At 40.7% G+C, this 12,282-nt stretch overlaps 1 protein-coding gene across 4 annotated transcripts in view; it reads left to right on the top strand.

Annotated features, from left to right (window-relative positions):
* Window positions 1–12,282, top strand: part of LOC124796453 (myosin heavy chain 95F) — a 395,608-nt gene that overhangs the window by 332,934 nt on the left and 50,392 nt on the right. For all 4 annotated transcript variants that reach the window (XM_047260674.1, XM_047260673.1, XM_047260671.1 and 1 more), the window contains exons 17-18: window positions 1,989–2,113; window positions 3,842–3,958. In XM_047260674.1, coding sequence (XP_047116630.1) covers window positions 1,989–2,113; window positions 3,842–3,958 — 242 coding nt within the window. The remainder of the gene's footprint in view (window positions 1–1,988; window positions 2,114–3,841; window positions 3,959–12,282) is intronic.

Genomic DNA, 12,282 nt, shown 5'->3' with positions numbered 1-12,282 from the left:
TTCATAACCCTCGTACTGTTTTTTGGCCTCAGTATTGATCAAGACAGTAGAACTAAAATATATATTCATTATACTTTTAGTAGCTGCCCAAAGGACTTACCTGTTCTGTTGCAGTTATTGTTAGTGCCCATTTTTTCTTTCATTTTGAGTAAACATCTGCCAAAGGCTCTAAAATATATACAGTGGGAACTGACATTTTTTTTCCACTTATTAATTCAAAATCCTTGTAATTTGGATTGATATTGTTGTAAGGATATCCATTACGAAGAATGTAATGTAATTGGATAGATTAAAAAAATCTTCTCTGAAGGGGAAGGAAGAGGGGTAAAGGTAGAGGACTGGAGAGGTTTAGAAAAAGGGATAGAGTTTGGAAAAGTTGCCCAGAACCCTGAGTCAAGGGAATTTACCAGATGGAATGAAAAAGAAAGTCTGATTGTTGGAGACAGTGTGTTCTCCTGCTGCCACATGGGGAGTTGTTATTTTTACCATTAGGATGAATGTAATTTTTGATGAGCTTTAAAAATCATTTTAAGCAGTATGAAATACTCATTGCAACTTATCCTTTAAAGAGCACTACAAGCACTAACATTCCCAGCAAGAACTAAAGAATTGCCAACATTATTTCATGTTTTCTCCTTCAAGATGCTGTAGATTTAATGTAGGGTGATGTTTGTAGGTTGGTGGCTAGAAACTACAGGGACATTTCATGTCTAATTTTTTGAAAGTGACCCACTTGCCCTCTTGGATTTTGATGAATTTTTGTATATAGAGTACCTCATGTCTCAAACGAACTTTGATCAAGCTTTAATTTCTCCAGTGGAATACTCGTAGAGATAAAACCACTTGTTTGACACCATACCCTGACCACTTACCAACTTTGAGACCTTACCAACTTTAAGAACTAATATCTCTCTTGGTATTTTTTTAAGCATGGAACTTGGCTAGCTTGTACAACATTTTGCAGTCTATTTTATGGTAGTAACAATTATTATTTCTGTGTGTGCCATAAGTAGATAAATTGTATCACAGTTGGCCTAGTGTAAAGTTGACGATTTTTGTAAAATGGCTAAAAATAGGGTATTTTCAATCCCGTTTTGCACAAAAGTCTCTTTTAGAAATGTTTTAGAACCACTCTCATTAGAATGAATATGTTTTGAACATCCTAACACTGGCATACAGTGTCAAAAAGAGCACCAACCAGCTAAGTTTCATGTTTGAAAAAAAAATACCAAGAGAGATATCAGGCCTCAAAGTTGGTGAAAGCTCAGTGTCGTACTGTATGTGGTCAGCGTATGGGGTCAAACATACGACTGTATCTCAACAAATATTCCACTGGAAAATCTAAACATAATCAAAGTTCATTTGGGATATGTGGTACTCTACATACGAAATTTCAGCAAAATCCAAGTGGATCGAGCAGGCAGCCCTAGACCACTTGACATGGAATGACCCCATCTGCTGCTGTTTGTCATGTCCTATGATTTATACACCAACAATGAAAACTGTTTTCACTACTAACATTTGAATTAGCTAGTCACAGGTAAAGCAGCAGAATATACCTGTGATTTTGTAACTTCTCGAACAGGAACAAACTAAAAGGTTTAACCATCAATTGGTGCTTATGTACAGGTAAAGAGATAAATATTTCAAGTTTCCTTTCTGAGATCTAAAATTTAAGATTTCATTTTTAAATTATTAATGTTTAAGTGCTCTTTCTTACGTACAATCACATACCTTAAACTTAGTTTTAATGTGAAAGATTGTCCTGAAATTGGAACAATGTAGGTAAAAGCAAAGGTTATCATATTCCTTCATCAATGAATGTCTGTGCTGAATGTGAATTCTTGTATGTTGTATCTGAAAATGAAATGCAGTTGAACAAAAGCCAGCCATCTAGTAACATAGATTAATGTATTTATAAGCCTTTATCGTACCAGTTTCCTACATAATCGAGATGTCCTGTACTGATTTATTGTCAACTGTTTCAGTGAAATATAAAATATTATATAGAAGACATTGCTTAATTGTAATACAGAAGAATGTTCGAATGTTTTTGGTTAAGAAGAAATATCAACCTAGAATAAAGGGACTCACCAAAATCAACAGGCTAAAGGTAAAACATTTTGATATGTAGACTATCATAGATTTATACAGTCTTTCAGATCATCTCCTGAACATGTTGCAAAAATATTTGCTGTTTGTTTCTACCATTACAGCTAACACGAATTAGTAGATAAAAATAGCAGCTGAATTGTGTAATAGAAAGACCAGCAGTTTTTGTAAAGCAGCTACCTTCTATATATGAAGTAATTCACATAATTATCATTGTGAGTGGATTACCACTCTTCATAATTGGTTGTTAATATACTTTTCAGAACTAGCATGTGGTGTTTCTCTTTCTGAGGTTTTTTTTCCAGTAGCAGGTTCAATCCATTCTGAGAAAAGGCAGCTACCTCAGAAAAAATTGCTGCCATCTCATTTCCTTTGCTACTGTGTAAAACCTGTCAAGTTTTTCTTTTGCTAACGTATAACAAAATTTGGTAAAAATAAAGGCCCACTGATGATACTGAACTGCAGTGAAACATGCCAGGGTATAGAAGTAAAGGAATAACTGTGTTTTGCTCAAGGCAGAATCCTTTCAAACACAAATTTATGTGTTTTTAATATTGATTAGAGTGACAACACATCTGTGCACTAACCTTTGACACATAAAGAGGGAACAACACTTGACAGCCTCATCTGACATGTCAACACTCATTACATTGCAGTAAAATTCTTCCTATGGGTATCCCATCAAATTCAGCACTTGACTGATTAGCATTTTGTTAGCATCTGAAACTGACAAACCTCTAGCTGACTCTTCATCAGTCCTATAATGTCTTAGTTAATAGAATTTTTACCCAATATTATTAATACTGGGTCTTCTTCTTACAGAAAGAATCTTCAAAGCTACATCTGTATCCTAGCCTGAATTGGAAGTACATACTCCCATCAAATTAATAACCTTCTGTTGCATCATCTGTGGAAATGGGCCAAAATATGCATTTCCATTAGTATTTAATGTCACTGATGAGTTTATGAGAACGAGATATAGGATCCATTCACTTTTCAACAATATAAATTTGTTGTTTTCACTCCATTGCAATCCAAGTTTAGGATTTACAGATTTTGGGCCAGGACAGTACTAGGAAGCCTGAATGTTCTATGCTTTTACTATTGTTTAATATGGTTTTTGTTAATTTAGCCTTCCATTAAATTAAAATAAAGATCAACAAGAATCAACTCCTCATGAAATGAAAAAATTAATGTATTAAATAATTGTCCATTAAAAATATAATAGCCTAATAAGACATTACCTGTGACTGCACTAGCTGCAGGAGTACGAACATTAGTGTAAGCAATTTTATAACACTACAAGCCTACGTTAGCAGCTTCTGCCTGTTAATTCATAACTTCACTCATTACAGTCTTGATGACACTCTTTCTCAATGACATTTCTGAAACATGATTTGTAAATGAATTAATGAATGAGTGCATTCTAGATTAATCAACAGTAACTGAAGAGAATGACTGTATAGCCAATAACATGTGCTTGACCCATTTTTCTGCTGTTAATTTTGTTCCTGATTTCTCACTCTTTGCCTTCTGATGCATAATTCTTAATATCTTCATTTCTGCTCTTTTCTGTTATTATTTCTTCTTTTGCTGAAGAAATGCACTGTTCTTAATCATCACTTATCCGGTTAAGATTTCTACAAGTTCTTGTTTGCTATTTAATTTTTGCAATGATTTATAAGCCACTGTTTTCAACATGATATAAGCTGTTTCTGTCTCTTTTCAGGACAATCTTAGTAGGATGGAGAAAATTATTCCTCAGCTCAAAAAGGACAAAGAATCCAGTGCAGCAGAAGTAAAAAAACTCCACAGTGATATTGAGACAGCATTGAAAAAAATTAAGGTTGGTAGTATTTACAGGTGTATCAGTTGTGAAACATTCTGGTATTTGTCATTTATTGAGGCATGAAATATTTAATGTGGTCTCTGTCTCTCTGTGGGTATGAAGCGCCAATAGCAAGTAATTTTGTTGTGTAAGTCAGTGGGCAGGGGGGTGGGGATTGACACTAAATTACATCTTGCTGGTGTTTGTTAACAGCTGTATTTTGTGTTTTAAATGTAATCAGTGGACTGATTAGTTTGCAGACTGGGTTTGTTATGCTGCTGTTGATGAAGACAAATAAACACTACACAGTACACATAAAATTGCATATTAGGTTCTTTTAAATCATAAGGATGAATACAAATGAGACCAGTTAGACAAGTAGAAACCAAGAATACTAAGAAATAAGAAAAAAGAATGAAACCCAGCACACAAAGAAGGATCTACAATAGACTGGTGCAAGAATTGAAAAAGAGGCTGCATTGATGAAATCCAGATCAAGTGTACCAAACATTTTGTCCCTAAAACAAAGGAATAGTTTTCAGTTCAACTGTGAATGTCTGAATAAATTCGATATAGGGAACATCTAGAGGCAAGTCCATGTTATGGATGTATTGAACCTAGGTGAGCCTATAATTGATCCAAATGACTGTAGGTCAATATCTTTGCTGAGCTTCTGTACATAGTGATTGGATGATTGATTCTGAAGCAGTAATCAGTAGAAATAGAATCCCTCCTCATATAAAAAGAAAATTCAGCCACAGAACTCACAAATCAAAATCCTCAATCTAATGCAGCACTGGCCCTGTGAGAATGCCTAGAAAAGAACCTTACTGAAGCTATGTTTGTACATCTGACTGCAGCTTAGGACACAATAAAGCAAACAGCTTTCATGAAGAAATCATACCACTCCATAAAAGCCTACAAAAAGACCAGAGCGTCAACAAAGTCACTGGAAACACCAAAAATATGTACTCCCACAGAATAGTGTGCTTTCACCTAACCTCTTTAATGTGTTTACAAATAGCTGACAAGTGTGGGTGCTATTGGGAAGTTTTCTTATGCTGACAATCTGATGTTTTCAGTACAAGAATATACACTGATCAGCCACAACATTATGACCACCTACCTAACAGCCAGTATGTACACCTTTGGCCAGATAACAATGGTGACTCGTCATGGTATGGAAGCAATGAGGCCTTGGTAGGGTGCTGGAGGGAGTTAGCACCACATCTGCATGCACAAGTCACCTAATTCCATTAAATTCTGGGAAGGGGGCGATGGGTTCTGATGCCACATTCAATCACATCCCAGATGTGTTCTACCGGGTTCAGATATGGTGAGTTGAGGGGCCAGTACATCAATTGGAACTCACCACTCTGTTCCTTGAACCACTCCATCACACTCCTGGCCTTGTGTCATGGCATATTATCTTGCTGAAAAATGCCACTGCCATCGGGAAACGTGATCGTCATGAATTGGTGTACATGTTCTGCACCAATCTCCAATACTCCATGGCCATCATGGTGCCTTGCATGAGCTCCACTGTATCCATGGATGACCATATAAGTGTTCCCTAGAGCATAATAGAGCTGCCGCCAGCTTGTCTCCGTCCCACAGTAAAGGTGTCAAGGAGCTATTCCCCTGGAAGATGACAGATTTGTGCCCTCCCATTGGCATGACCTGTCAGAAGATGCAACGCTCTGCCACTGTGCCAATGTCCAGTACCGATGGTCACGTTCCCATTTCAGTCATAGTTGCCAATGTCTAGGTGTTAACATTGGCACATACATGGGTCATCAGCTGCAGAGGCTCATCGTTAGGAGTGTTTAGTGCATTGTGTTTTCAAACACACTTGTACTCTGCCCAGCATTAAAGTCTGATGTTAGTTGTGGCACAGTTTGCCGCCGGTCCCTGTCAGCCCAGCCTACGACATCCAACATCACTAATGAGGGGTGGCTGCCCAACCCCATGATGTCTGGACATGGTTTCACCACATGTTGAAGACATCAACCACAGTACTCCTCAAACACCCAACAAGTCATGCAGTTTCTGAAATGCTCATGTCGAGCCTCCAGATCGTAACAATCTGCCTTGGCAAGGCAGTATTCTGCTTTTATCTAGTATAGGTCTGTGCACACAGTATAGATGGAATAACCTTAAACATGACAAGTAGACTTATTACAGAGTATGTAACATCATTTCCACTGTAAATATACAACTTTATGCTGACATTCTCCTCCATAATACCAAAAAGTGCTGCACAGAATGAATAAATCAAGGTGTGAACATATGGATTTAATCCACAACATGGATACCAGCTCCTTTGAGTGGAAATGAAATTTGGAGCTAGCTTCTTGAATACTTATGTTGACCTTATGTATGGGCTGATACTGGCAAAATTAATTCTGTGGAAGACAAGGAGGAGACACCATAAATAGAGACACTGTTGCAAGTCCATGGACTTTGCAGAGGTCACTGAAAAGACTGCACACAGATGTTGTTTGATCCAAGGACAGTCCAAAATAATTCTCATTTTTAAACAATTTTTTCAAAAAAGAAATTTAGAAATCCTTTTTTTTATCAAAGTTATTTAATCTAACACCTTGACTGTCATTATGGACATTTTATAAAAGTCTCTGTGATTGCCTCTTGGTTTGCCTGATAATCTCTGTGAACTTTTTCTTGATATTTTTGAGGTTGGTTGCATTTTATTCTGTTTTGTGTGTTTGAAATTTTAACCATGCATGATGTCTTTCTTCATGAATTTTGTCATATTCTGAGTTCCACCAGACATGTCTTTTATGTGGATTCAATGGGTCTAAATTTTCTGCTTGTTGCCTGAGAATTTGAACCAGTTCTTCTAAATTATCTGTCAGTTTTATGTTTTGTGTGACTTCACTATATTTATCATTTCTATTTAATTGGTGGGGATCGAAGTTCCTCTTTTGTTTATTGCATTTTGGATTCTTTTTTAGTGGTGTGAGCTTAATTTTGATTTTGACAATGTAATGTCTGAACCTGTATCTACCCCTCTTAATATTTTAACATTGTAGATTTCTCTGTGAAAGAATTTGTCCATAAATACATGATACAGCTGCCATTCTCCTTTTCTCCAATTAGGATGTTTCCAAGTTTTAAGTTTGTTTGGCCTCCTTTTGAAGTATGTGGACTTTGAGTAATTATATCACACAGAATAATCACAAACAAACACAAACATACACACAAAATTCAAGCTTTCGCAACAAACTGTTGCCTCATCAGGAAAGAGGGAAGGAGAGGGAAAGACGAAAGGATCTGGGTTTTAAGGGAGAGGGTAAGGAGTCATTCCAATCCCGGGAGCGGAAAGACTTACCTTAGGGGGAAAAAAGGATGGGTATACACTCGCACACACACACATATCCATCCACACATATACAGACACAAGCAGACATATTGGTCTTTAAATATGTCTGCTTGTGTCTGCATATGTGTGGATGGATATGTGTGTGTGTGCGAGTGTATACCCGTCCTTTTCTCCCCCTAAGGTAAGTCTTTCCGCTCCCGGGATTGGAATGACTCCTTACCCTCTCCCTTAAAACCCACATCCTTTCGTCTTTCCCTCTTTCCTGAGAGGCAACAGTTTGTTGCGAAAGCTTGAATTTTGTGTGTATGTTTGTGTTTGTTTGTGTGTCTATCGACGTGCCAGCGCTTTCGTTTGGTAAGTCACATCATCTTTGTTTTTAGTTATATTTTTCCCACGTGGAATGTTTCCCTCTATTAATTCATATCTTACATATATATAGTTATAATAGAGGGAAACATTCCACGTAGGAAAAATATATCTAAAAACAAAGATGATGCGACTTACCAAATGAAAGTGCTGGCAGGTCGACAGACACACAAACAAACACAAAAATATACACAAAATTCAAGCTTTCGCAACAAACTGTTGCCTCATCAGGAAAGAGGGAAGGAGAGGGAAAGACGAAAGGATGTGGGTTTTAAAGGAGAGGGTAAGCAGTCATTCCAATCCCGGGAGCGGAAAGACTTACCTTAGGGGGAAAAAAAGGACGGGTATACACTCGCGCAACACACATATCCATCCACACATATACAGACACAAGCAGACATATTTAAAGACAAAGAGTTTGGGCAGAGATGTCAGTCGAGGCAGAAGTGCAGAAGCAAAGATGTTGTTGAATGACAGGTGAGGTATGAGTGGCGGCAACTTGAAATTGGCGGAGATTGAGGCCTGGTGGATAACGGGAAGAGAGGATATATTGAAGAGCAAGTTCCCATCTCCGGAGTTCGGATAGGTTGGTGTTAGTGGGAAGTATCCAGATAACCCGGACGGTGTAACACTGTGCCAAGATGTGCTGGCCGTGCACCAAGGCATGTTTAGCCACAGGGTGATCCTCATTACCAACAAACACTGTCTGCCTGTGTCCATTCATGCGAATGGACAGTTTGTTGCTGGTCATTCCCACATAGAATGCGTCACAGTGGAGGCAGGTCAGTTGGTAGATCACGTGGGTGCTTTCACATGTGGCTCTGCCTTTGATCGTGTACACCTTCCGGATTACAGGACTGGAGTAGGTGGTGGTGGGAGGGTGCATGGAACAGGTTTTACACCTGGGGCGGTTACGAGGGTAGGAGCCAGAGGGTAGGGAAGGTGGTTTGGGGATTTCATAGGGATGAACTAAGAGGTTACAAAGGTTAAGTGGATTGCGGAAAGACACTCTTGGTGGAGTGGGGAGGATTTCATGAAGGATGGATCTCATTTCAGGGCAGGATTTGAGGAAGTCGTATCCCTGCTGGAGAGCCACATTCAGGATCTGATCCAGTCCCGGAAAGTATCCTGTCACAAGTGGGGCACTTTTGTGGTTCTTCTGTGGGAGGTTCTGGGTTTGAGAGGATGAGGAAGTGGCTCTGGTTATTTGCTTCTGTACCAGGTCGGGAGGGTAGTTGCGGGATGCGAAAGCTGTTCTCAGGTTGTTGGTGTAATGGTTCAGGGATTCCGGACTGGAGCAGATTCGTTTGCCACGAAGACCTAGGCTGTAGGGAAGGGACCGTTTGATGTGGAATGGGTGGCAGCTGTCATAATGGAGGTCATGTTGCTTGTTGGTGGGTTTGATGTGGACGGACGTGTGAAGCTGGCCATTGGACAGGTGGAGGTCAACATCAAGGAAAGTGGCATGGGATTTGGAGTAGGACCAGGTGAATCTGATGGAACCAAAGGAGTTGAGGTTCGAGAGGAAATTCTGGAGTTCTTCTTCACTGTGAGTCCAGATCATGAAGATGTCATCAATAAATCTGTACCAAACTTTGGGTTGGCAGGCCTGGGTAACCAAGAAGGCATCCTCTAAGCGACCCATGAATAGGTTGGCGTATGAAGGGGCCATCCTGGTACCCATGGCTGTTCGCTTTAATTGTTGGTATGTCTGGCGTTCAAAAGTGAAGAAGTTGTGGGTCAGGATGAAGCTGGCTAAGGTAATGAGGAAAGAGGTTTTAGGTAGGGTGGCAGGTGATCGGCGTGAAAGGAAGTGCTCCATCGCAGCGAGGCCCTGGACGTGCGGGATATTTGTGTATAAGGAAGTGGCATCAATGGTTACAAGGATGGTTTCTGGGGGTAACGGATTGGGTAAGGTTTCCAGGCGTTCGAGAAAGTGGTTGGTGTCTTTGATGAAGGATGGGAGACTGCACGTAATGGGTTGAAGGTGTTGATCTACGTAGGCAGAGATATGTTCTGTGGGGGCTTGGTAACCAGCTACAATGGGGCGGCCGGGATGATTGGGTTTGTGAATTTTAGGAAGAAGGTAGAAGGTAGGGGTGCGGGGTGTCGGTGGGGTCAGGAGGTTGATGGAGTCAGGTGAAAGGTTTTGTAGGGGTCCTAAGGTTCTGAGGATTCCTTGAAGCTCCGCCTGGACATCAGGAATGGGATTACCTTGGCAAACTTTGTATGTAGTGTTGTCTGAAAGCTGACGCAGTCCCTCAGCCACTTACTCCTGACGATCAAGTACCACGGTCGTGGAACCCTTGTCCGCCGGAAGAATGAAGATGGACCAGTCAGCCTTCAGATCACGGATAGCCTGGGCTTCAGCAGTGGTGATGTTGGGAGTAGGATTAAGGTTTTTTAAGAAGGATTGAGAGGCAAGGCTGGAAGTCAGAAATTCCTGGAAGGTTTGGAGAGGATGATTTGGAGGAAGAGGAGGTGGGTCCCGCTGTGACGGAGGACGTAACTGTTCCAGGCAGGGTTCAATTTGGATAGTGTCTTGGGGAGTTGGATCATTAGGGGTAGGATTAGGATCATTTTTCTTCGTGCCAAAGTGATACTTCCAGCAGAGAGTACGAGTGTAGGACAGTAAATCTTTGACGAGGGCTGTTTGGTTGAATCTGGGAGTGGGGCTGAAGGTGAGGCCTTTGGATAGGACAGAGGTTTCAGATTGGGAGAGAGGTTTGGAGGAAAGGTTAACTACTGAATTAGGGTGTTGTGGTGCCAGATTGTGTTGATTGGAATTTTGAGGTTTTGGAGGGAGTGGAGCTGGAAGTGGGAGACAGAGTAGATGGGAGAGACTGGGTTTGTGTGCAATGAGAGGTGGTTGAGGTTTGCTGGAAAGGTTGTGAAGGGTGAGTGAGTTGCCTTTCTGGAGGTGGGAAACCAGGAGATTGCATAGTTTTTTGAGGTGAAGGGTGGCATGCTGTTCTAATTTGCGGTTGGCCTGTAGGAGGATGCTCTGAATAGCCGGTGTGGATGTGGGAGAGGGAAGATTGAGAACTTTTATTAAGGATAGGAGTTGGCGGGTGTGTTCCTTGGCTGAGTTGATGTGTAGGTGAAGGATTAGGTGGGTGAGGGCAATGGATTGTTCAGTTTGGAACTGGTATAGGGACTGATGGAAAGAAGGGTTGCAGCCAGAGATGGGAACTTTAAGTGTGAGGCCTTTGGGGGTTATGCCAAATGTCAGACAAGCCTGAGAAAATAAAATATGTGAGCGTAATCTGGCTAGGGTGAAGGCATGTTTGCGGAGGGAATGTAAATAAAACTTAATGGGGTCGTTGTGGGGGTGTTGTGAGGGTGACATGGTATTACACTTTCCACCTTCTAATACCATGTCATCTACTCAGTCTCCCACTTCCAGCTCCACTCCCTCCAAAACCTCAAAATTCCAATCAACACAATCTGGCACCACCAACACCCTAATTCAGTAGTTAACCTTTCCTCCAAACCTCTCTCCCAAGGCAGTGGCAAACCACCTCCGCTAGGACCTTGCCTAGTCGGTGGTGCAGGTCTCCTGGATTGTCCCCTATGCTCCTTGGATTATGGGACCTCATCATCAGCAATTCCCATTGACCTAGAATTGTGAAATTTTGCAGAGAACAAGGTTTCACAGCACAAGTAAAGGAAAAAATCCAAAAATTGTTAATTTGTAATTAAATCACACAAAAGATTTCTTTTTTCATTTGTTATCCAAAGTAAAACTTAAAATCAAAACTTTCTCAGAAATTTTGGAATCCCTGGGACCAATATCTTGCCAGTATCAATGTTGATAACAGGCAAATATTGTCGAGATTCTTGATTCCCAGGATGGATGAGCTGTCTGTATACATAATTAAATGTGCATAGAACCTTCAGAGTGCATGTTGTACTCACATCTGGCCAATTTTTTAATTAATAAATAGATTGGTTGATGAGGAAGTTTTGTAGGCCCAGGAGATAGGTGCAAGGTTGCCTGACTGCAGTGCCAGGCCGGTACGAGCTGCCACTACCCAGAAGTCATCGTGAGCTGCCACCAACATCCTGACTGAACTAAGATGCAGCGTGTATTGATTAAGAAGCTGATAAGAGCAGATTTCTTGGTACAGAGTTAATGTTTAAGGGACGTGAAGGAAAAATGCAGTAAAAGGTCACACAGGGAATGTGACTCACGCTGGACTGGTGCTTGAGTCGGGCAGCCAGCAAGTGGCCATAGCTCCTGTCAAACTGGTACTGCAGTTGGGCAGACTGGGTTGTATGGTAGCTCACAGCTCCCATTATTGCCATGAGGTGTCGCTCCAGAAGTGAACAGGTGACATTCAGTCTCCAGAGAACTTTCCTTCCTTGAAGAGTTCCTAAGATGTATGAAAATGGTGATATTCAGTTAGCTAACATTGTTGTCTGAATTTTAATCATAACTATTCAGCGGCCCATAAACAAAATTACTGCTATGCGAGACAAGTTGTCTGACTGTAGATACTTAGTGCTATCCACACCAAGCTGGGGAAGGTTGTTTTGATTATTTGTAGATGCCTCAGGCTGTGGCCTATGAACTGTGCCCTCCTTTTTGTCAAATTGTACCAGAAATTTTCATCTCTCCATGACACAACTC

Source organism: Schistocerca piceifrons, chromosome 4 (genome assembly GCF_021461385.2).
Source record: "Schistocerca piceifrons isolate TAMUIC-IGC-003096 chromosome 4, iqSchPice1.1, whole genome shotgun sequence".
Classification (NCBI taxonomy): domain Eukaryota; kingdom Metazoa; phylum Arthropoda; class Insecta; order Orthoptera; family Acrididae; genus Schistocerca; species Schistocerca piceifrons.
This window is presented reverse-complemented; position numbering and strand designations above follow the sequence as displayed.